Source organism: Schistocerca nitens, chromosome 4 (assembly GCF_023898315.1).
Source record: "Schistocerca nitens isolate TAMUIC-IGC-003100 chromosome 4, iqSchNite1.1, whole genome shotgun sequence".
NCBI lineage: Eukaryota > Metazoa > Arthropoda > Insecta > Orthoptera > Acrididae > Schistocerca > Schistocerca nitens.
Window position 1 is genome coordinate 769,941,437 of NC_064617.1, and position 26,426 is coordinate 769,967,862.

A 26,426-nucleotide genomic window follows, 5' to 3' on the forward strand; every position below is an offset into this window, starting at 1 on the left:
CTTCCACGGTTTTTTGACTGACATGTGGCCGTTTATTATCGTGCAACAGCAAAACATCCTGCTTTTGCCGATGTGGTCGAACACGACTCACTAGAGCTTGAAGTTTCTTCAGTGTCGTCACATATGCATCAGAATTTATGGTGGTTTCACTTGGCATGATGTCCACAAGCAAGAGTCCTTCGGAATCAAAAAACACCATAGCCATAACTTTTCCAGCAGAAGGTGTGGTTTTGAATTTTTTTGTTGTTGGGTGAATTTGCATGATGCCACTTCCACTTCATTGATTGCATCTTCGTCTCTGGTGAAAAATGATGGAGCCATGTTTCATCACCTGTCAAAATTCTTCCAAGACATTCATCTCCACCATTTTCACACTGTTCCAAAAGTTCGCTGCATACAGTTTTTCTTGTTTGTTTGTGAGCCACTGTCAACGTCCAGGGAACCCACCTGGCACAAACCTTTTTTAACGCCAACACTTTCAGTATTCTGCAAACACTTCTTTCCCCTATCCCAACGTAGCGTGACCATTCGTTCACTGTGACGCATCTGTCAGCAGTCACCATTTCGTTAACTCTCTGCACATTGCCTGGAGTGTGTGCAGTACAAGGCCTGCCGCTGTGAGGACAATCCTCAATACTGCCGTGCCCGCTTTCATCACGTAACCTGCTTGACCACCGACTAACTGTACTGCATTCGACAGCAGCATCTCCATACACCTTTTTCAACCTCTTGTGGATGTTTCCCACTGTCTCGTTTTCACAGCACAGGAATTCTATGACAGCACGTTGCTTCTGACGAATGTCAAGGTAGCAGCCATCTTGAAGTCATGCTGTGACGTCGCCACTCACGGGAACACGTTGAACTAAGTTTGAAAACAAGCAGGAAGGATTTATCTACACAATGTAAAACTTTCACACATGCAGAATTAAAACTGTGTTTTTACAAAAATAGTGTGCATTTCTTTTGGAGTGACCGTCATAGAAAGGGGAGATGTTTTTGAATGTCTCTTCTATTCTTCTGGTTACAACAAAAGTGTTGCAACAGATTAGTGCCTTGTTACTGTAATTCTGAGACTAATTCTGAGGTGGACCAACCATCCGAGCTCTGTTGGTTGGGTGGATGGATGTACGTACGTACTATGTGACGGTATACTCATCCTGTCAAGAGTAGATTTGAGTCGAAGTCACTCCATGAGAAACCAAAGAGGTGTTTGGGAAACAAATGTCAATTTAGGCAGAGACTTGCATGCCTCAGTTAGCCTTATATGAAGTAACACATCTGATTTTTTTTTTATGGAAAAACTCTTAAGGCTTTTTATAAAAAACAGACTGTATTAACAGGGTTTCTACAAGTTTGCCCAAGTGAAATTCCCCGATTTCCAGACAAGTTTTAGCATTTTTCCCTAACAAATTTTGACATCTCAAGGGTGAGTACAGGCTTAAGTTGACAAAATATGTAAGGACTTCTGCATTTCTAAACATATGAGCAAAAATTGTAAGTAATAACATCAACATCTTTTGTAATTAACTGTATTTAGATGGAGAAAGCCAGTCGAAATGTATGTGTGTTTCATTAATGTTATTTTATTTCAATAAAACAATACACATTTAATGACATAAATATGCATTTCCTTGGAGTCACTAGACAGATTTAAAATACCTTCACTGATTTCAGAAATAACCTCAGACAAAAGTAGGCCTCCTGCAAGAAGTGTACAAGGCGGGGAAAGAGTTGTGTTAACCAACACTGTAGGTGACCACCAATAAAATGTTGGTTCTACTATGTTCTTTATTGTCAGTTATTACACACTGTGTTATGTCCATTACTTTAGTGGTATTATGTGTCCGCCTGCTTAGCTGAGTGGTAATGTGTTTGCCTACCACACAGCGGGACCGGATTCGATACCCAGCCAGGTTGGAGATTTTCTCCACCCATGGACTGGGTGTTGTGTTATCCTGATTATCATTTCATTATCACTGACATCAATTCGGCTATTGTGATGTTACCTGAATGAAGACTTGCAACCCGGAGGCTGAACTGCCCTGGATGGGGTATCCCGGTCATCAATGCCACAAGATCATTTCATTTACAGGCCTTGTGAGTTTTCTTTCAAGGAATATACGAGTACATAGCATACAAACAACCAGCAACTGCCACAATTTTCTTCTCCTTATTGTCCTTCCTTTCTAATATATGGACTATTTTCAAAGTGCCACAATGTACAACAGTACATTAAATGTCTATAAAACATCGCATTGTACAATGTACTTGCCTTAAGACTTAAGACAGTCTCAGTTTCTGAAATCTAATGCCTGCGGCCACTGGCCTGTTAAGGAGCACCACAGTTCTGGGCCTATGATGAAAATCCGTCGCATTATACCACAAACAAACCGACCCAGCCTGCGGGCAGATTGGTGCGACTGGATCTGACAGGCAGGGCCTACACATTAGTGGGAGGTGATGGGCTTCAGATCGACAGGCCCGATCCATTAGAGATACCTACAGAAACGGGCTGCAGTTTTGACCCGTTGTGGAAGTCCACTTGGGTCGCCAGCTATTCCCGTGCCACAGACGCCAAGTTCATGAAATGAGACCGTGGTGATCAATCCGAGCAACAGATAACTTGCACAAATACTCTGAGAATCAATACTAATGAGGATAGGAAGCAACTCACTGTGAAGATGATCACTGAGCTGCAGGCAGGCACGTATAAAAGACAATCATACTCTAACAACTAAATTTTCAGCCATTGCCTTTGTCAGAAAATGAGAGCGCGCACACTTTCACACAATTACTCAGATACAACTCATGCACACATGACCGCTGTCTCCAGCCACTGCGTTGATAGTCTCTGAGAATCAGATCCAAACAAACCACTCCTCACACCTCCCTGCCTCTCATTGGCAGCTGCTAGGCCAGTGGCAAGAAGTGGTGGTATCACTGACTGCAAGCTGAGGGGAATGGTAGATAAGGAGAAGCAGTAAGAACAAGGGAGCAGGGATTTCCCTGACATGTTTCAAATTCCCTGGTATTCCTAGATTTTCAGAACTTGTGGCAATCCCGATTAATATTCTGAGCATTTATTCTTCACGTCTACATATTTATTTCTCAACAATCACTCAGTTTGTTAATACCTTCATTACAGAATGTTTGACTTTGTTGACGTATCTTTTCTTGCACCACTTCCTCACTGTTTAATTCTCACATGGGGCTAAGTTGGGAATGTATGGAGGATGATCAATGACAATGAGTCCAAGGCATCAGATTGTTGCAAATGTTGCAGTGCTCATATGTGGTCTAGTACTGTCATGCTGAAGGAGAAGATGCTCCATGTATGGACAAACTCTTTGAATTCAAAACAGGATTACAGCACACTGTTTCTTACACACAGACATCTTTACGTTACACACTACAATTTACAGCTTTTTAGCGGCAGAGGGCCGCACAATGTTCCATCACTGCACCTAACAATGGCCCCTGAAGTATGCCCAGAGTTAATGGTCGAAGAAATCTGGCAGTACTGCCCAAGCCACAGCTTACGAAATATGGCATCATAATGGCTGTACTCAACCACTGCTGGCAGAGTTCCCTTAGTTCTCCAAGGAAAAAACAGCTCTCTCTTCCCTAGGTTGTGAGACACTCTTCGTTAGGCTCTTTACTGAGGCCTGTTTGGTTTTGGTGGTCCTGCCAGTAGATTTGCTGCCACCGGCACAGCAATCAGTGTCAGAGGCATACAACCCCCCCCCCCCCCCCCCCCTCCCAGCACTGAAGGTGCCTACAACGAGGCATTGCTCCACCCCAGGAGGGTGTTGCCAACGAGTCTTAATTCTACTGCTACTAATGTCATGTTGTAAGGAGATGTAGCTCTTCATGATGTATTACTAATATGTTTCGTAGCAAATTTATTTTCTAAAACTGTTGTATTAATGACAGATTACAATGAAATGAAACTTAAATTCTTTTAATATTCTGATGAAATGAAGAACATGGGACATTTAAGTACTAAACCCAATACTTCATATGACAGGAGCAGCTTTATGATGAAATTTAAATTGGTGTGAACTTTTACTTTGTAATTACTTTATTAAAATGTCCAACATAAAAATACGGCTTGTCAATGAATGTTACTTATTTAGCTTTTTGCTACAGCATCAACGTCTGGTACCACTGTGTGTGTGCTGCTAATATGAAGTTTGTCAGCGAGACACATTTCATTCCCTTTATTGCAGAAAAAATGCCTCGCACAAGATGTAACTCAAACATCAAGAAAATTGTAGCTGCAGACTCGTAGTCATAGAAATTTATGTTGAGGAAAATTCTTATGAAAGTCTACGAAAGTAATTTTGTTACAAAAATGTTTCCACATTGTCAACACCAACTGAAAGGTAAAGTGGAAAGACATTAACCTTTTCATTTTACTTTCCAAAATCCTGGATGCCAATTATGCCAAAATCAGCAATGTGATTCATTTAAATATATCAAATCAATTCGGACAAAATAAGTTGTTACACAAAATTGTGGAAATGAATCTCAAATTCATTGAGCAGATTAAAGAGTTAATTTTGTGACTGTTCAAAATTCCACTCTGTCCCATTGTCAAAGTCAGCAGCTTGTAGACATGAGCAGCGTTCCCGTTTCCTAGCTGTCCATTCCACAGAGAGTGTTTTATCTTTAACTCCTCAATGCAGTCACACAACTTAGAAATCATGTTTTTACCATTCAATACTAAATTCAAAATGTTCATTTGGTGTATAATGTTACAGAGGAATGCCAAATCTGCTACCCACTGTTCATTTTTCGATTCTGCAACAGGCTTACCTCTTATGTGCATATCACTTCATAGTTCAAAAAATATCTCCATAACTTTACTTTGATTCAGCCCAAGTATTTCACTGCAACGTGGCACATAACACTTTCCAGGTCTTCCAAAAAGACTTTGAACTGGTGACGTTTCAGAACTTGATTGTGGGTGAAACTTGTTATACAAATCAACTCACTCATCAGTTCCCGCATGTTCACATCTTGGCACATAAATTCTCTTGATGGAGAATGCAATGTAGTGTAAAAATTTCATGTGGAATGGGTTGCAATTTTAGCATATCTCTGAAAGTGCCATGAAGGCCGATATTTTGCCCAACTGTAGCCACAGAGCTGTCTGTAGCCACTGAAGCAAGATTCTACCATTGCAGACCCACATCGATCAACACACACTTGTGCGCGCGCGCGCACACACACACACACACACACACACACACACACACACACACACATATCTGTCCCTATTGTAGTGTCTCATCAGAACCAAGTCCACCAGTTTTTCTCTGATGATGAAACTATAATTATTCTGCGAACATAAAATGTCAGCTGTGTAGTATCAGAAATGTCTATGCACAAGTGCCAGAGAAAATGCAATAAATTTAACTGTCTGAAACTTAATCACCTATTTCTCGTTCAATGCAGAATAAAAGAAATAGCTAATTAAGTTTCAGATAAGGGAATGGTTCCTACAAAAAAATTTATTGCGCATGTGTAACTGCTAGGATTCAGTCAAGACACATCACAAACACTAATGGAGCCTGAGTGAATTGATGATTTACTGACACATAATTCGACATCACACCGATAGGTTAAATTCACTAGTACAATATATCTTCCACTTACCACAGATAAGCACTCTAAACAAGAGAAATTCTGTCTCTTTTCCTTCTAGTTCCAGCAGGCTGTGCCAAGTTGTTTCCATATTTTGTAGAACCTTTATTGCAATTGGATTGTTTTCTGTTATTGTGTGCAAACATTGTGCTGAAAATAAAGAAAGATACATGCACTGAGTGATACTTGACAGAGGAGTGGGTGACAATTACTCTTACAAGTAACATACATCCAAATCTAGTGGTTACTACAGATGCAATGAATATTCCAGACTTTTAAGTTACTGATATATTTAGTTCTTTTGTGCAAGTCAGATTTTCATACAAAATAATGAGCTAATAAAGCCAAATTACTTTTCGTTTGAAGCATATGAGAAAATTTTTACAAGAGACACTTGTTTGGATGATGAAGATCAGCTCCGACGAAGCTGGGTAATGCTGAAAGCACGTCATAGAGCTTTAACGTTTAGGAAAATCTTATCTGTTTCATTATCTTACTTCTGATTTAAGAAATATTTTTTTATTGATATTCACCAAGATCACTGTGATCATATTTGTTACCTCTCATGTGACAGGAAATACAGCCATACTTTAGTACTCTATATTATTCTGTGGGAATTTAAGGAGATGGGACCTGGATAAACTGAAAGAAGCAGAGGTTGTACAGAATTTCAAGGAGAGCATAAGGGAACAATTGACAGGAATGGGGGAAACAAATACAGTAGAAGACGAATGGATAGCTCTGAGGGATGAAGTAGTGAAGGCAGCAGAGGATCAAGTAGGTAAAAAGACAAGGGTTAGTAGAAATACTTGGGTAACAGAAGAAATATTGAATTTAATTGATGAAAGGAGAAAGTATAAAAATGCAGTAAATGAAGTAGACAAAAAGGAATACAAACGTCTCAAAAATGAGACCGACAGGAAGTGCAAAATGGCTAAGCAGGCATGGCTAGAGGACAAATGTAAGGATGTAGAGGCTTACCTCACTAGGGGTACAATAGATACAGCCTACAGGAAAATTAAAGAGACCTTTGGAGAAAAGAGAGCCACTAGTATGAATATCAAGAGCTAAGATGGAAACCCAGTTCTAAGCAAAGAAGGGAAAGAAGAAAGGTGGAAGGAGTATATAGAGGGTCTATACAAGGGCAATGTACTTGAAGACAATATTATGGAAATGGAAGAGGATGTAGATGAAGATGAAATGGGAGATACGATACTGGGTGAAGAGTTTGACAGAGCACTGAAAGACCAGAGTCGAAACAAGGCCCCCGGAGTAGACAACATTCCATTAGAACTACTGATGGCCTTGGGAGAGCCAGTCCTGACAAAACTCTACCATCTGGTGAGCAAGATGTACGAGACAGGCGAAATACCCTCAGACTTCAAGAAGAATATAATAATTCCAATCCCAAAGAAAGCAGGTGTTGACAGATATGAAAATTACCGAACTATCAGTTTAATAAGTCACAGCTGCAAAATACTAACGCGGATTATTTACAGATGAATGGAAAAACTGGTAGAAGCCGACCTCGGGGAAGATCAGTTTGGATTCCGTAGAAATGTTGGAACACACGAGGCAATACTGACCTTACGGCTTATCTTAGAAGAAAGATTAAGGAAAGGCAAACCTACGTTTCTAGCATTTGTAGACTTAGAGAAAGCTTTTGACAATGTTGACTGGAATACTCTCTTTCAAATTCTAAAGGTGGCAGGGGTCAAATGTAGGGAGTGAAAGGCTATTTACAATTTGTACAGAAACCAGATGGCAGTTATAAGAGTCGAGGGGCATGAAGGGAAGCAGTGGTTGGGAAGGGAGCGAGACAGACTTGTAGCCTATTCCCGATGTTATTCAATCTGTATATTGAGCAAGTAGTGAAGGAAACAAAAGAAAAATTTGGAGTAGGTATTAAAATCCATGGAGAAGAAATAAAAACTTTGAGGTTCGCCGATGACATTGTGATTCTGTCAGAGACAGCAAAGGACTTGGAAGAGCAGTTGAACGGAATGGACAGTGTCTTGAAAGGAGGATATAAGATGAACATCAACAAAAGCAAAACGAGGATAATGGAATGTAGTCGAACTAAGTCGGGTAATGCTGAGAGAATTAGATTGGGAAATGAGACACTTAAAGCAGTAAAGGAGTTTTGCTATTTGGGGAGCAAAATAACTGATGATGGTCGAAGTAGAGAGGATATCAAATGTAGACTGGCAATGGCAAGGAAATCGTTTCTGAAGAAGAGAAATTTGTTAACATCGAGTATAGATTTAAGTGTCAGGAAGTCGTTTCTGAAAGTATTTGTATGGAGTGTAGCCATGTATGGAAGTGAAACATGGACGATAAATAGTTTGGACAAGAAGAGAATAGAAGCTTTCGAAATGTGGTGCTACAGAAGAATGCTGAAGATTAAATGGGTACATCACATAACTAACGAGGAGGTATTGAATAGGATTGGGGAGAAGAGAAGTTTGTGGCACAACTTGACTAGAAGAAGGGATCGGTTGGTAGGACATGTCCTCAGGCATCAAGGGATCAAAAATTTAGCATTGGAGGGCAGTGTGGAGGGTAAAAATCGTAGAGTGAGACCAAGAGATGAATACACCAAGCAGATTCAGAAGGATGTAGGTTGCAGTAGGTACTGGGAGATGAAGGAGCTTGCACAGGATAGATTAGCATGGAGAGCTGCATCAAACCAGTCTCAGGGCTGATAACAACAACAACATTATTCTGTACATAAGGAATACTCACCAACAGCAACAGCAGTTTCAATTCCATATTTTTGAACATCTAAACATCTGGCAAGTATTTTAATATTGTCTTCACTGAGGTACATTAAAGCAGTTGTGTTATTTTCACTGTAACAGAAAGAAAGCAGCACAATTGAACAGAAATGATGCTGTATCTTTCAATAAACTGCATAGCAAATTATTTTAATTAAAATATTGAAATATCTGTAACCAGCCAGTTAAGTTCTCACTCTATGAAGCTTTTTAGAGGACTACAGATCCATTGTATGGTGTATGCAATTTATGTCAAAGCACCAAAAATGATTCTGTGCACAATTCTGTGTGGCAGATCCTGCACAAGTTGCTTTGAACAGATAATATACAGGGCTTCAACTTCATATTGGACATGAATGAGCACAGTGATAGAAGTAATGGTATGTTAAACACCGCTGTGACATCCAACAAGGCTACATTTCACGAATAGATACCAAACAAACCTAATATTTGGTTCAAACCATCCACATGATGTTAGGAAACACAAGAGGGAGAATCTTGCATGTAACATCAGATATGGACAAATGTATAATCTGAACATCGGGCCATTTTTATCTGTATACATTAATGGCATGCAAGTAGATGTGATGAGTCTACAACTTTTTTTGTATCTTTAACACATGCAGCATCATATCTAGTTTCAGTAAGGCAATGCTTGCTCCAACAAATGCTGAAAGGGTAGGATGAAATAAGCTCCTAGCAAAGGACATCATACCTTTGGGCATTTTACCTGTTGATTTCTTCACAAATCTATACCAAGCACTGATTTTATTCCACTAAAAGGTGTGTTTTTCTAGACTAAAGGGCCTATATTTCAGAATGGATGTGTACGGAAACTGAATATAGGTTGGACATTTCTCACACAACAAAGGGGAAGTGCTACGATTGTTGCTGGAAACAAACCTTTGGGATTGTAGGAGTCAGATGTGAGATATACATGTCCATATTTTTATTAGTTTGAATTCTTGAGTATAATGAAATTACAAAATTATGAGCCAGGTACCCTATGTGACAGAAGGTAACTGAAGCATGTGAATACCAGACTAGTAGTCTTATTACAAATGATTCTTTAAAATAATTTCATACGAGTCCTGCACGTCAACTCCTTAACTAAAAGAGAACCACTTTACCAGTGGTGGCTCGTATGTATACATTCTGGGTGTCCACAAATTTTTAAATTCAGATAAATATCAGAGTGCGAAATTAGAAGCATCTGCTGTGTAACCGTGATGCTTATCAACATATTTATACAACTTCAGCTGCCGTCAATAACTAATAATAATAATAATAATAATAATAATAATAATAATAATAATAATATGCGTAACTAGTCTGAAAAAAGGAGGAATTGTTTTTGCTGAATTTTGTTGTTTTTTAAATAATTAAGTACAGTTTATCGCAAGAACAAAATTATGGTTAAGCTTTCTCTACTCTCCATCTCTCATTTTTGTGTAAGTGAGAGTTTTTGTGTTTTTTCATTGTTTCAGACAAATGTACAAGATCACTAATTCATGTATTAGTAAGCGAATTAACTTCTGGGATGAAAACGGGGCATTCTTACATTGGACCCTCACAACACCTTACACTTATTGCATAGCAAACAACCAACTCCGAACACAAACTGCTGTTTGGGGAAATTTTTAAATTCAAGTAGTACTACCTACCAACAAGGTCACTTGACTAGAATATAAAAGAGGCACTGAGAGCCATTCGGACCAAAAGCACACTGTCTTCAACACCCCCCCCCTCCCCTTATTTTTAAGTGAATATTAGAGAAACCTGTGAGATTGCTTTTCGTGAATGTTCCGATATATGTAGAATGTGGCCCTACAGCACAGATAAATTTAACCCACCTTAAGATCGACAGATGTCAGAAGCATAAATAAATGCTAGTCTCACAATTGACGATGATGTTCTTTATGGTTCTCAGTGCCTCAAATGGATTACTGTACAATAAAATTCAATACTTAATGTACAATATATAATTCAGAATCCCACAAAATAGGTTTTTCTGTCAGTAATAACTATAACATATACTGGTCACCAATCTAATTTTACTATATAGTGAGTGAATTGGCATATCTGTTGAGTGTGCTACCATCTAGCACGATTTATGCCAAGTGAACATGGATAAAAGTCTGCTGTTGTGTGCTACCACCTGGTGGCATTGATGTAAACTTTTAGTTTAGTGGTAACGGCAAGCAGTGCACACTGTGAACCATGCATGTTGTTTGTCAAATCCGTATGTATTTGGTCCATATGACAATTATGTCACACCAATTGTACAAATTCAGCTCTTCAAAAAGTGCATAAGTGAAGGTGTGATCACGACCATGATGCCTAGTTTCACAGAGACTAAAGGAGCAATATAGCACAGCACGGTAGATTTAGTGCTGTGTATTTCAGATTACCCCATCTACATTATGTTTAACAGTGTTAAAATAAAAATGATCAATAAATCCACAAGGTGTCAAAAGTTAGGGTGTTCAGGTGCTCTTACACGACAGCCACCACTGCACTTTACAGTATGTTTATCTCTGCCTTGGACATGGTCTGTCAACCTCTGTAAGAATGTCTCGTGCAGTGTACCAGCACCTAAGTACACCACCACTCAAACAGAAAGCATCAGAAAAATTACCACTACAGCTGAATCTTGAGAAATGTCTGTATTGTTTTTAATCACATGACTAGTTTCGGCGGCACACTACTGCCATCCTCAGGCCCCATCACTACCAAAAGAGTATTTTATTTCCTTGGTGCATTTACTGTGCGATCCTTGTTACTACCCCACATCAATACATGCCCTAGTACGTCAATCCACTGTTTTTTAAAGCTCTGTCACAGTTTGTTCTTGAATGAACTTTGACAGGAGCCTGAACAACAAGGGATTGATGTATTAGGGGACGTATTAGAACTCTGAAATAGTGCACTGATAATGGCTAGTAACTAGCCGAAATCTAGACTTGGTGCTTTAATAAAGCCTGAGAGGATAGGAAGACTAATTGCTGTTCTCCATCATTTAGGAAGTAATATCACAGTCATTGAGTGCATTTGACATTCCTAACGGAAGGTAATTTGATGATTTTTTTTTTAGTGGTGTTACTGGTACAACTTGGTTAGATGCTTCTTTGTTGATTACTGAACAGTACGCTGCTGACTTGAATGAAAACTATCTCTTATAAAGTATTTTGGTACAGTGTGCTTGGGGGTGTTTCACAATTTACCACTACATCAAAATAATGGAAGTGTGTGTGCCAGTGTATTTGGAAGTTTCAAACAATTGCTCCTGCCCCCCAAAAAAATCTCCCTTGTTTTTGGTAACTCTGACTGACTATACACACACCCATATTATTAGTCTCCTTTGAGAGAAACAAAATGAATACAGGCATGCAGTACCATTTTGAATGCTTATTAAAACGTCCAATGGTAACTTGTTCATGGACCAAAGTCAAGAATATTTGGTAACCATGTGGTTTCCTAACATATAATCTAGTAGTGTAAAATGCCTGGGCATTTATGCATTTTAAAGATTAATTGAAGTGGTGCTTATGAAAAAAAAACTTATGCTTATATTTTGTATTGAAAAATGTGTTTTGTAACACTGCTTCTTTAGGGGTTGGGTAACCAAGTTGAAACTAGGGGCAATAAATTGGACTGTAAACAATTTTTACATCTTTAAGAAGGTCAATTCTTGAGGTTGTGGGGCGGGGGGGGGGGGGGGGGGGGGGGGGGAAACACCACCCAAGGTTACAAGTAATTTTTGAAATAAAATATAGATTAAGTAGGTAGTATTTTTAATTGTACAATCCTACTCTAAAGAAATTACCGAGCGAGGTGGCGCAGTGGTTAGCACACTGGACTCGCATTCGGGAGGACGACGGTTCAATCCCGTCTCCGGCCATCCTGATTTAGGTTTTCCGTGATTTCCCTAAATTGCTTCAGGCAAATGCCGGGATGGTTCCTTTGAAAGGGCACGGCCGATTTCCTTCCCCATCCTTCCCTCACCCGAGCTTGCGCTCCGTCTCTAATGACCTCGTTGTCGACTGGACGTTAAACACTAATTTCCTCCTCCTCCTCTTCCTCCTCTAAAGAAATTAAGAAACTATTCTCAGTGTCTTGATCTCCATAAGTTGATAAAGAATCATGAAGTTCCAACTCTGCCTCAGTTTTTGTCTTTGTTTGAGCAGTCCAGTATGGGTTTTTTCTTGGAATCGATAGGCTTATGTCGTGTTCCCGCTCCACTCAACTACTAGTTATAAGAGAGGTAGGTCAGTTTCGCAGCTCTCATTTAGCGAGTGTTTCTTTTATCACTGTGGATACATCCGAAAGTCCTAAAGGAAGACGTAGCAGCACGTTTAACTAGTAAAGCCAGAATTTTTACAGCATCTTCTGCCAATTCACAAGTTTCTCCTAGACCTCACCACCACAATAAAGGTTTTACACAATAATTTTTATCTTCACGAGTGTGAGGACCCACTCTTTACACACAAATTGTCTAGACCAAGTCCCTTGTTTGTCCCTATAACCAGCCAAGTTTTCTCTAACCTGAATAACATTTAGTCCAGTGTTCTTTGCTGTGTCACAAACAAAACTGTTTTACTCAGCATCTCGATAGGCTTCAGGTTACCTACTCGTATTGCTGGACCAAGAAGGTTTCCTGCAAGGTGGGCACTGATTCTTTGTTATTAAATCCTTTTTATGTTGGTGTTCTCATTTTATCTTCACAGCAGTGTAGTCATACAAAAGAAAATGAAGAAAAGAGCAAAACAGAAAACTATAGTATGTCTCAAATGTCGCTACCATCTGTCAATAAAACATTCTCTCCATGCCCCCACTGGAAACAGTTTAACATTTAAGAATAAATTTAGCATCAATAAACACACAACGGCTGTTTAATAATGTCATGTAGAAGAAGGTGTAATTAGATGAATGACGAACACAAACTTCACTTAACAAAGGTTTATTCAGCATGTGCACATACAAGAGCGTGGAGCGATTCCGGGCAGAATATATACAGCTACAGGACATTCCAGTAGAACGATTCCTGACATTTGTGGATACGTCTAGAATGTACTTGAACCGAATATAGAAATTAAAATTGTACAGTTCAGGTGAGTTAAAAACTCACAACCCTCCATGCAACAGTATAGTATCATAACCACTACACCATGGTGCTACTCAGCTTCTTCCGAGACATTTAACTCTGCGACAGAGAACAGCATCTCGGTGTTACGTCGTCCTAGTCTGGGAATGAGTCATCGGTCCTGCATACTCCGACTCCTGATGATTGATTCTCACCCTGGTGGTGATCTGCTTAGACCTTCTTTTGCTGCTATGCTCTTCGTCACCTTTCCGCTTGTTGCCTGTCTCTGGAGCTTCGAATTTACCACGGGTTGCAGGATCCTTATAGGGCTTCACTCTAAGGACGTGGACCGGATCTCTGATCTTGTGTTGCCTTGGTCGGGGTCAAAATCGACAACTTCATAAGTAACATCAGACAACTGTCTTACAACCTTATAAGGTCCAAAGCAGCGTATGAGGAGCTTCTCAGAGAGACCAACCATTTGAACAGGAGTGAAGAGCCAGACGAGGTCACCAGGCTGGTAGACAACAGGGCGGTGGCTTGCATTATATTTTGGCAATCGTTTTCTTGAGCCTGCAGCATGTGGAGAGGCTGATAGACAACAGGGCAGTGGCTCGCGTTATATCTTAGGCAATTGTTTTCTTGAGCCTGCAGTGTGTGGAGTCTAGCTAACTGCCGAACTTCCTCAGCTCTGGTTAACACCTGGCCTACGTAGTAGTCTTCCATGTCATCACGATATAACTGAAACAAAGTGTCCATTATCGTAGTTGCCTTACGCCCATGCACAAGGAAAATGGTGTAAATCCTGTGGTGTCTTGTTTGGCGGTATTGTAGGCAAATGTCACGAAAGGTAGCACCTCATCCTAGTTTCTCTGCTCATCATTGACGAACACTGATAGCATGTCGGCCAAGGTACTATTAAGGCGTTCAGTAAGCCCGTTGGTTTGCAGATGGTAGGCAGTCGTCATGTGATGAGTAATGTTGCACTGACAGTTAATCTCTGTCACAGGATTTGACTGAAAAACTTTCCCTCAATCTGTAATTAACGGCCATGGGGCACAGTGTTTTAATACAATGTCTTCTACAATGAATTTGGCTATCTTGAATGCTTCGGCTGTTTTCACGGCTTTTGTATTAGCATTGCAAGTCGGATAATCAGTGCAAACAATAATCCATCTGTTGCCACTAGCAGTCGTTGGAAATCATCTGAGGTCAACCCCAACATGCTGGAAAGGTGTTTCGACTGGTGGAATTGGTATGAGTCGGCCAGGTGGATTCTGAGCAACTGCCTTTCTCCTCTGGCACTCTCAACAGCATGACACACAGTGATGGACACTCCTAAATAAACCTGGCCAGAAAAATCTCTTGCAGGTTCTATCGTATGTCTTAATAAACCCAAAATGTCTGGCCTCAGGTGTTTCTTGGAATTTCTGTAGAACATCTAAGTGCATGTGTTTAGGAATCACTGGTAGCCACCTCTTTCCAAACGGATCAAAGTTTTTCTTGCAAAGTAATCCATTAACTACCTTAAATTGTCCTTTCATATCCTCTGCCCGATTTAAGGCAAGAAATATCTTTAATTTGAGATATCTTGGCGTACTCCTGCTCAGCAGAGATATCCTGGAGTGCAACGAGACAGTCACTATCTTCATCAAAGTCTTGATGGTCTTGCACAGGGTTTCTTGACAGTCAGTCAGCATCTTGGTGTTTTCTTCCACTTTTGTACACTATGGAAATGTCATACTCTTGAAGACGTAGTGTCATACTCGAAGATGTAGTGCCCATCTGGCGAGTTGTCCTATTGGATCCTTAAGATCTGTCAACCAACAAAGTGAATGATGGTCTGTAACAATTGTGAATGGCCTTCCATAGAGATACCGTCGAAATTTGCACATAGCCCAGATCACAGCAAGACATTCTCTTTCTGTAGTTGAGTAGTTTCTCTCAGCTTTTGTAAGTGCCTTAGAAGCATAGGCTATAACTTTCTCTTTTCCATCCCAAATCTGCACCAGAACAGCACCCAATCCCATACCCACTGGCATCTGTGTGTAGTTCTGTAGGTGCTCTCTCATCATACAGACCAAGAACAGGGTCAGTCGTCAGAGCTTTTCGCAGCACATCGAAAGAATCTTGTTGAGCACCACCCCAGGTAAATTTAGCATCAGCTTTAAAACAACTCCTGGAGTGGCCTGGCTTTTATATCAATGTCTTTGCTAAAACAATGGTAATAAGAACATAATATGAAGCTTCTCACATCTATAATACTTTTAGGAATAGGAAATCCTGTTATAGATCTCACCTTTTCTGGGTCTGGCCGCACACCTTCGTTTGATGCAAGGTGTCTATGTATTTTGATTTCTTTTGCTAGAAAAGAGACACTTTCTTAGATTAAGTTTCAGTCCGCCTTGTTGGAGATACTTAAAAACGGCCCTCAGTCTTTTTATATGTTCATCAAATGTCTCTGAGAACACTATAATGTCATCTAAATAACAAAGACACATCGTCCATTTCAGGTGCTTTAGAAGATTATCCATCATCCGTTCCAAAGTTGCTGGTGAATTACACAAACCAAACGGCATTACCTTAAACTCATACAGGCCCTCAGGGGTGAAGAATGCAGTTTTCTCATGATCAGCCTCACTACTTTGATTTGCCAGTATCCAGAGTACATGACCACAGTTGAAAAAAACTTAGCCCCCTTCAGACAATCTAGTGTACCATCAATTCGTGGAAGAGGATAAATGTCCTTTTTAGTTGTCTTATTAAGCTTCCTGGAATCAACAAAAAAGCGCCAACTGCCATCCTCCTTCCTGACGAGGGCTACTGGTGACGACCATGGGCTCTGCGAAGGCTGAATGAAGTCATTATTCATCATTTTCTCTACCTCGTTGCGAATTATTCGAAATTCCGATGCTGACATGGTATCCTCTCGGGCTTACTGGTTGATGGTCTCCAGTGCTAATCCAGTGCTTCATTTTTTGTCTAATTTGCTCTTCACCCGTGGATTGAAGCATTCAGAGAATTCTTGAAGAAAGGCAAGTAGCTTCTTCTGTTGTTCCTTAGTGAAATCTGGTGATAGTCGAGCTAGAAGATCTTGTCTCTTAGTGGTAGCGCTAATTACGCCCACAGACTCGGCATGGGAGGTTTCTATGACACTCTGCTGTTCTGCAATTAATGGCTCAGCTTTTGCTACGCACATGCATCTTGGAAGGATCTGTGGTTCTCGGTGACAGTTGACTATCCACAATTCACTGAATCTGTTCTTAAACGAGACGGCAGAGACTGGGATGACCAAGTTATTCTCCAGTGGTATGCTTCTCTCACATTCCACTACAAGATCCATTGGTTGATGCACAGCATGACACGTGACAGTTACCTTTCTAGTGCTGACTGCAGGAATGATCACTTCTTCAAGCACAGTGTCTCCACACACACTGATGCGCATCTTTCTGTCCACAGTATCTCATCTTGTCTAGCATAATCTTCGAGTGATCACAATCTGTAATTGCTGGAGAAGCTATAAAAAAGTCCCATCCAAGAATGATATCATGACTACACTCTTGTAAGACAATGAATTCTAAGGGCTGTCTATGACCACTTATACCCACATGAATGGTACATCTTCCTGTAAGTTTTACATATTTCCCATTAGCCACCCTTCAGCAGAGATGTTTTGTTGTCGACGAATACGGTTTTCTGCAACTGGTGACGGTACATCTCTGAAATGACTGAATATGATGCTCCAGAGTCAACAAGAGCTTGGGCTGGTCGGCCAGTCATGAGGATATTGATGTACTTTTCCTATCATTTTTGTAGTGATTGACGGTGGAGGATTTTTCTCTTCGGCGGACTCACCTCCAAGGAAGGTCGAACCCTATAGTTTTCCAGGTTGCAGCGGCTAGGTGATCGACGGGAGCTTCTAAACAGCGATGGAGACCTTTATCAGCGTGTTGGAGAGCGTCTTCTCCAGCAGCTAGCGTGCGACAATGGTGACCTACATCGTCCTGCACCCACATCTTCATCTTCCGAGAGTTGGCGTCGTCTAAGATCAGTCTGCTGTCTTCTGGCGCAGGCATCATCAAATATCAGCTGCCTTTCTCGACAACAGTGCACCACATGTCCCGCTCATCCACAGTGGAAACATACTGGTTGGTTATCCTGGGTCCTCCAGATGTCAAGTCTTCCTTGGTGCCCAAGCAGGTTTCTCATGAGGCATTGTAGGAATGAAACTCTGCCTGTGTCTTGACTTTTTCATGGTTTTAGAGGGAAATGAAGGACAAGAGATTGGATTCAATGTCTGTTCCACTTCCTCTATTATGACCTCGAAGCGTTTCAGTTTTTTGCTCGCAGTGCAATCCAAATGCCTTCTAAACTTCCTCTCTCACTATATGATGAAAAACACTTGTGAAATCAGTTGCTTCCTGCATCACAGACATCGATACGACATTTGAAAGCCGTTCAAACTTCTTGCATGTAATTTGTTTTTGATGCATTGTCTCGATATACTGGCAACATTTTATGAAGTCTTCTGCTGTCGAAACCACCTTCAGGAGAAGGGCTTGATACATGTCCTCAGCAACATCCTTCACGAGACGAGCAACCGTATCTTCCTCCTTCATTCTAGGATCCACTATTATACACAGCACCAAGATGTCTTGAATGTAGGGTGCTGTAGTTTATCCTGGATGCTGTGCCCTGCACTTTAATTTATCTTCAGCCTTGCACTTTTGTCGTTAGGTGTCGCTGAAATACTTTCACAGTTCCACCTGGAATACTTCCCAGCTTGTGAATTTCTCATATACCTTCAGCCACTTGTTTGGATCTTTGCCATCCATCGTCGCCAGAGAACCCAGAAGAATGTCTCATGTGGTGGCACACATTTGCTGTCATCATAACGTCCTCTTCTTCTTCTTCTTGTCTCCAATAGTTTGTGATCTGTTGAATATGGCTCTAACTCGGGTTTCTTGCCACGTAAACAGCGGCTCTGTCATGGCCTGACGGGAGCCACTGTGCGTCGATAATGTGCACAATCACAAGTTCCAATACCCTGCGTCTCCACCAGAATAATGTCACGTAGAAGAAGGTGTAATTAGATGAATGACAAACACTAACTTCACTTAATGAAGGTTTATTCAGCACTTGCACATAAAAGAGCGCGGAGCGAACTGCCTCCAGCCAGAAAACATACAGCTACAGAACATTCCAGTGCAATGATTCTTGACATTTATAGATACTTCTAGAATGTACTTGAACCGAATATAGAAATTAAAATTTTGCAGTTCAGGTGAGTTTTGAACTCACGACCCTCCATGCAACATTTTAGTATCATAACACCACGGTGCTACTCATCTTCTTCTGCAACAATACATTCAGTAATAATTTTGTTATCTTAGTCATTCTTCAATAATATTCAGATATTTGACATGGATTATAAATCATGTTATATTACAAAGCGATGACAGAAGGACAATATTTTTTTTTTTTTTTTTTATAGCGGCTTATCACCTCACAGCTGTTCAGTGTGTGTGTGTGTGTATGTGTGTGTGTGTATAAAAAAGATACTTCTCTCTTCTTTTCTTTTATTCTTAGTAATAAAAGCAATTATGATCTACAGAAGTTTAAGCACAAACATTTAATATCAGGATTATCGTCCTGTCACTTATTTTAATTGGTAAATTATACCTTCCAGCAATAATAACTTTTTGAAGTACTTTTTTCATAAATGCCCAGATTTTGGACATTTAAAATTGCTTTGAGCAAATTCCCAAGCAATTTATAAATGACCTGACCACTGGGCATTCGCCCGTTCCACGTCACAAGTTTAACTGGATTCAGATTCATTGATGACATCTTTATGAACAGAATTCAATGTCTAAGAACTTTCTCCCCTACTTATTTTACATCTTCCTTCTTTGTTCCATTGTTGAACCCTGTCTCACTAACTGCTTCATGAGGAGCTCTATTCCCAAGAAATCCAGCAATCAACATCAGTATTTGCACTTTGACAGCTGTCCTCTAATTCACGTCTGAAAGTCCCTACCATTCTTGGGAGCTGCATTTGGAACGATAAGCAGTCATTCAACATTTACACTGAAGTTGTGGAGGTCTATGCAGAATGAATTATCCTTCCCATCTTCCCACCTTCTCTCCGAAATCTCCTGAGCATCACTGTCACATACACCCAACATTCCTAGTGCACCTGCTGACCAGACACGAAGCAAGCACTTCCTGTCTCACTCAATGCACTTCTGGACTGGAATCACAACTACACTCTCTTGTCATGTAATTAAATAAAGGATAGCTAGCTCATTATCATTCTCACTCATACAAAAATCATATTCCACTGCCCATACATCACTGTCTGTCCCCACAGCACTACTGCCCACAAATCCATGTCCTATGGTGACAAACACTGGTGAAAGACCCAAATAAGAGGCCGTCTTGGTACGCCTCTTGCTGGTTTGCGCAAAGCACTTTTTGTGAATTTTCTTTTATCTCACCTATCGTTGAAAATCTTTGTCCTTTCAACTGAGTTTTCAACTTTGGAAATAAAAAAAAAAAGTCTGCAAGGGCCAGGTCTGGAGAGTACGGAAGATGAGGCAGCACAGTGATTTTGTTTTTTGTGCATCAATCACGCACCGAGAGGGATGAATGTGTGGGTGTGTTATTGTGATGCAAGAGCCATGAATTGTCTCACCACATTTCTGGCTGATTCCTTCTCAAACATTCTCACAGGCATTGCAACACGTCCAGATGGTACCACTGATTAACAGTTTGTCCCAGTGACATGAATTCATGAAGATCTAATCATTCAAAGCCAAAGAAAACTATCAGCATGGCTTTGACATTTGACCTGACCTGATGAGCTTTTTGTGGTCTTGGAGGACCTTTCCTGACCCATTGCGAAGGTGGAACTTCATTCTAATCGTAAGTTACAATTCTCTTACAGAAAATCTCATTCTCATTTGCACGATCCAAAAGCTCTTCACAGCTTGCAGGGCAAAGGTCTTTCTGGTCTTGACTCAAAAGCTGTGGGACGAACTTGGTGGCAACACGATACATTCCAAAATGCTGTCAGGATTTCATGACAAGACCCAATCAAAATATTACATTCTTCTGCAATCTCTCTGACAGTCAGTCTTTGATAGACATACACAATTTCACTGACACTCCTAACATGAGTGTTGTTGATTAGACATTGGTGGGTGCCCTGAACAAGGGTCATCTTTAACTTCCATCCAGGCACTTTTAACCGTGCGAGCCGCTTGTAACACTGAGTATTGTTTAAGCACCCTTCACCATATGCTTCCTGCATCATTCGGTGTGTGTCTCTAAAGGTTTTCTTGAGTTTTATGGAAAATTTAACGCGGGCACATTGATCCTCTATTTCTACCATCTTCAAATTAGCAAACCACGCAACACAACCTTCTAGTTAATACAGTACTGAACAACAACTAACGGACATACAATGAAACTTCACACATATTAAACAAGTGTATTAAGGAATGCCAAATGCAATTCGCTCCAAATTATGAATTTTCCCAAATATTTTGGACAGGCCTTGTATGAGACTACTTCAAAAATCAGCTTGTCATCTCCTAATCGCAGCTCAATCACATGAATTTCCTATCCCATCAGAGGCAGAGCCATGAGTGAAATAAGGTTCTTGGTTAAGAATTACTGGCATCCGACCCTCAGTGGTGGGATACCAGCTTGCACCAGGAGACTATCTATGGAACTTTTGCAGAAGGCAACACTTGCCAGCCACACATCACTATGGTGGAGAGAGCATCACAAATTCGGTACTGATGGTGCTGCTGATCTGTAAGCAACGCATCCATAGTCCATGCAGACTAAGAACTAAGCTTTGTACAATTGCAGAAGAACTATGCAGTCTGCCCCCAGACGGTGCTGTTGACAAATTATAGGGTATTAAGTTTTCTCTTCATGCAATTTGCCTTTAGCTGGCATGTATGTGTAACCATGCTGGTTGCACATACATGCTGGTGATTTTAATGTGGATTTATTGTAAACCTCTGTCAGTGAACAATTATTGCCGTCAGGAACACTATCATTCAATTTAGTTCCTACTGTGATCTTTGCTACTAGGATATGTAAATGCTCTGAGATTGCTATTGGTAATATCTTTGTAGACAAATTTAGGGAAAAAAGTCATATCACAAAACAAATAGTAAATGGGCTATTGGATCATGACATGCAGCATCTTGTGTTAAATGTTGAAACTTGTCAGGATTAAAAAATCTATTAAATCTGAGTACAGGTGGGTAATAAGTAAGTCAAAAATTGAGAAATCCAGGAAACTGCTAAAAGACACGAACTGTATAGATATTTACAATATTTCTGACTCAAATGGAAAATTCAAAGCGTTCATTAATAAAGTTACCTACACTTTTAAAAACTGTTTTCCAATAAAGATAACTCAAATAACATGGACGTCAAAAAATAAACTGTGGATTGCACAAGGAATAAAGATATCATGTGGGACAAAAAGGAGACTATCTAGGAACGGCTCTGATGTTAGAATTGTAATGCATAACAAAGAATACAGCAAAATATTGAAGCAAGTAATCCAGAAATAGAAGCAGCTTTATGAGAAAAAGATGATTACATCAGGCAACAGAATAAAAACTGTATGGGACATAGTGAAGACAGAGACAGGTGGGGCCAAAAAGGAAGAGGAACCGATAGCTCTAAAAATAAATGAGACTTTGGTAACAAGTACATGTAATGTTGCAAACCTCTTAAGCATGTATTTCATTTCTGTTACTGACAGCCTGGGGTTATCAGGTTCGGTGAACAGTGCAATGGAGTATCTGAGACCAGTCTTTATAAACAACTTCAGTAAAATGGAAATGACACTCACGTCTCCCAAAGACAGTCATAAAATCCTTAAAATCTAAGTATTCCAGTGGGTATGATAACATATCAACAAAGTTAATCAAAGAGTGCCAAAATGGTTCAAATGGCTCTGAGCACTATGGGACTTAACATGTGAAGTCATTAGTTTCCTAGACTTAGAACTACTCAAACCTAACTAACCTAAGGACACCACACATCCATGCCCGAGGCAGGATTCGAACCTGCGACCGTAGCAGCAGCGCCGTTCCTGACTGAAGCACCTAGAACCGCTCGACCACAATGGCCGGCTCAAAGAGTGCCCATGCGAGTTGAGTTCTACCTTAAGTTCTTCGTGTAATCCATCTCTTATCAGCAGAACATTTCCAGACTGGCTAAAAGATACTGAAGCTAAGCCTCTTTACAAGAAGGGGCATACAGAAGTACCATCAAACTATCTAATAATTTCACTTTTGCAGGCTTTCTCAAAAATATTTGGTAAGTTGTGTTAAAGCATCTCCTTAAGCACCTGGCTGCAAATAATATATTGTCCAAGTCACAGTTTGGATTTATTTAGGGTTCTCATATAGGGAAAGCTATTTACACTTACAGTGATAATGTACTTAATTCATTAGATAATAAATAAGAGACTACTGGCATTTTCTGTGACCTGTCAAAAGCCTTTGACTGTGTGAGCCACAACATTCTCTTAAGTAAATTAGAATATTATGGTGTCCCCGGCAATGCTGAGAAATGGTTTGACTTTTTTCTATCTAACATGAAGCAAAGGGTGTCACTGCAAAATACCTATGCAGTAAGCAGTCTTCATTTGACTGAGAATTACATTTTATGTTCCTCAAGGTTCCATCTTGGGTCCATTGCTTTTTCTTGTATACATTAATAACCTCTCATCTTTTACATTGCCAGATACGAAGTTTGTTTTGTTTGCAGATGATACAAACATTGCAACAAGTAGCAAGTCAAGTACAGATTTAGAAATAGCTGCTAACCAAATTTTCAGACATTAATAAGTGGTTTAAAGCGAATTCACCGTCAAACTTTGAGAAGACACACTATATGCAGTTCATAAACTGTAAGAGATTTCCTTCCAGCATGTGTATAACATATGAAGACATGCAGATCGAAGAGGTTGAGTGTGTTAAATTTCTGGGATTACAACTCGATAATAAATTCAGTTGGGAAGGGCATACCACGCAAGTGCTTAAGCGCCTAAACAAGTCTGCATTTGCTGCGAGAATGATGTCAGATGTAGGAGATATAAATATAAAAAAAACCTTGCATACTTTGCTTACTTTCATTCTATTAGGTCATATGGGATTATATTCTGGGGCAACTCATCAAACCGAGCAAAAGTTTTTAGGGTGCAAAAGCATGTGATATGAATCATTTGTGGCGTAAATTCAAGATCATCATGTTCAAGGAACTTTTTATTCTAACCACTGCTTCTCCGTATATTTATTCCTTAATGAAATTTGTTGCAAGTAATACACCGCTATTTCCAACCAATAGCTCAATAGATAGTATTGATTCTAGGAATAATAACAATCTACATAAAGACCTAAAATCGCTTACCATGGACCAAAAAGAGATCCAATATTCAGGAACACACATTTTCAACAAATTATGAGCAACCATTTAAAAACTTGGTTTCAGATAAAGCACGGTTTAAAGAGAGTTCGAAAGACTTTTTGCTAGGCAGCTCCTCCTACTCCATACATCCATCGTAACAGAGACTTAAGCCAGCTTAAGTAACAATATCTGTTTTATTTCAGTTTTGACAGCACTTGGTACAACAGTCAAGACTAGGTATTTTGTGTATGATAAATTTATTACTAGTGCATAACAGTGTTTCATTCTGCCAGCTTGTTGATTCTGTAAATATTAGCTGTTCCAATTTGTTGCAATGTATTCACCAATTTCGGCAATCTCCTGACAAATTATGAGGGTAGTAAGTATTATACTCAAATGTTGTGTGTTTTTATTTTATACTTTCTGATATGTTCCACACCCACGAGAATCATCTAATTTTTTGAGTCTTAGGAACAAAAGCACGTGACTGCTTGTGAAATCGCTCTCTAAGTTTTCATCTATTTTTAGGTTGCAGATATATATTTTAACGGTTTTTGTGATAATATTTACTATATAAGTGACTTATTAGTGGTTTCTTCATTCACCTCTGCCTTTCTTGTGTTGTGACCTGATATTTGTGAGTGTTTCGTATCGAGCAACTTAACCTCGTACCCGTGTTTACATTCCGCGCGACCAGTTGCAGCTGTAGCGGCGCATCGATAGCTAAGTTCTAATTAATTGTTTGTGTATAGTAGTTTATTTAGGAACTTTAGTAGTCTTCAACCGGTGTTCTTAGTGTTTTCCGGTGAAATAACTTCAGAAGAAATTTTTGCGAACTGCTTTCAGTTTCATTACTGTCATTAGATGTTTGATTTTCTTTCTGTGTTAGTATTTTGTTATATTCTCATTTGTTGTTGATTAATACTGTCAATAATAGTAATAGTTACTTTCCTTGTAGAGCAAGTTTGTGATTATTGTAGTCAGTTTTTAACATCTTCTTATTGTAGTAGCAGAACTTAGATAAAGTTGTTTTCTTGTTTCAATAACTGTAAAATTTTACCATGAGTGAGAAGTGTGGGCTTTGCCGTAGGTTCGTGAGTCGTGGATTGCGGTGTGAGACTTGTTCGAAGTATTTTCACTGGGGGGAATGCAGTGGGGAAGCCAGTGGGCATTCTGGTGAGATCCTCTCCTGTAACTGCAGGTTATTTAGCAAGAGTCAGTTGATAGAGGAGCAGGAGCATAAGATCTGTGCCCTTCAGGTGCAGTTGAAAAACGCACAGGAGGAACTAGATAGGATGAGGAGGGAGAATGGGAGCTGTCTGTTGGCAAGAGATCTGCTAGGAGGAGGAGATTTTCAGATAGTTTTACAATTGGTGTTTGTAACAGATATGACCAACTGTCAGAGTCTAGTGGAGAGGAATCTCTAGTAGCAGTAGATGTAGGAAGTATGCAGCAGACCTCAGCAGTTACGGTGGCTAGGACAGTTGCAAAGTCTAAGAGAAAGAAGAAGGTTCTGCTGTTAGGTAGTTCTCATGGTAGAGGTGTAGGCCAGCAGTTGCAGGAAGTTTTGGGGAGTGAGTACCAGGTCAACAGCATTGTGAAGCCTAATGCAGGATTGGCTCAGGTGACTTAACATAGGGGGGTTATGTAGAGATTTTACAAAAGAGGATCAAGTAGTGATTGTGGGTGGGGCTGGTAATAGTATTGATAGGGATGGGGAGTAAGACATAGATGGTGACCTGAAAAAGATAGCCACTCAGACTGGCAACACGAATGTGCATTTCGTGGAACTGTTTCAGCGTCACGATCGGCCTCATCTTAATACAGCCGTCAGGCATAATAACATGGGACTTGGGGGTGCGCTAATGACAGAAGGCATGAGTCACATTTCAGTGGTGTCGGTGGAGTCTATCAGCAGGACGGGTTTCACTAGACATGGCCTGCACCTCAACAGGTATGGAAAGGGGAGGTTGGCAAAGCTTATAGGTGACAGCATAGGTGGGGGTGGTGGGATCACTCATGGGAAAATTCCGGTAGTTGTGGGTGTTAGAGCTGTACCTTTTTTAGATTGAAGTCAGCTGACAGGTATTCCTGCTTAAGGGAAGTCTCTCTAACAAACAAACCACTTTTGACAAAGCTTAGGTATCCGATTAATGAGGGAATTAGTATATTTCATCAAAACATACAAGGCATTAGAGATAAAGTTAGTGAACTGCTTATAGATGTTGACTCTGAAATTATTGGTATATCTGAACACTTTTTAAATAAGGAGATAATTCAGAGGCTACCTTTACCAGGATACAGGTTGGCTGGCAGCTTTTCTAGGAGCTCTTTGCGGTGTGGGGGAGTAGCCATGTATGTGAAAAACGGTACCCCATTTGAGTCAATTGATGTTTCAAAGTACTGCACTGAAAAGGTGTTTGAATGTTGTGCAGGTGTGGTTAAATTTAGTTGAGCTAAACTTCTTACTG

At 40.1% G+C, this 26,426-nt stretch overlaps 1 protein-coding gene across 1 annotated transcript in view; it reads right to left on the reverse strand.

Annotated features, from left to right (window-relative positions):
- Positions 1 to 26,426, reverse strand: part of LOC126253099 (HEAT repeat-containing protein 3) — a 329,591-nt gene that overhangs the window by 111,271 nt on the left and 191,894 nt on the right. Inside the window, exons 5-6 of the mRNA XM_049954206.1 lie at positions 8,395 to 8,501; positions 5,662 to 5,799 (exon numbers count right to left, since the gene is read on the reverse strand). Of these exons, the coding sequence (XP_049810163.1) occupies positions 5,662 to 5,799; positions 8,395 to 8,501 (245 nt within the window). The remainder of the gene's footprint in view (positions 1 to 5,661; positions 5,800 to 8,394; positions 8,502 to 26,426) is intronic.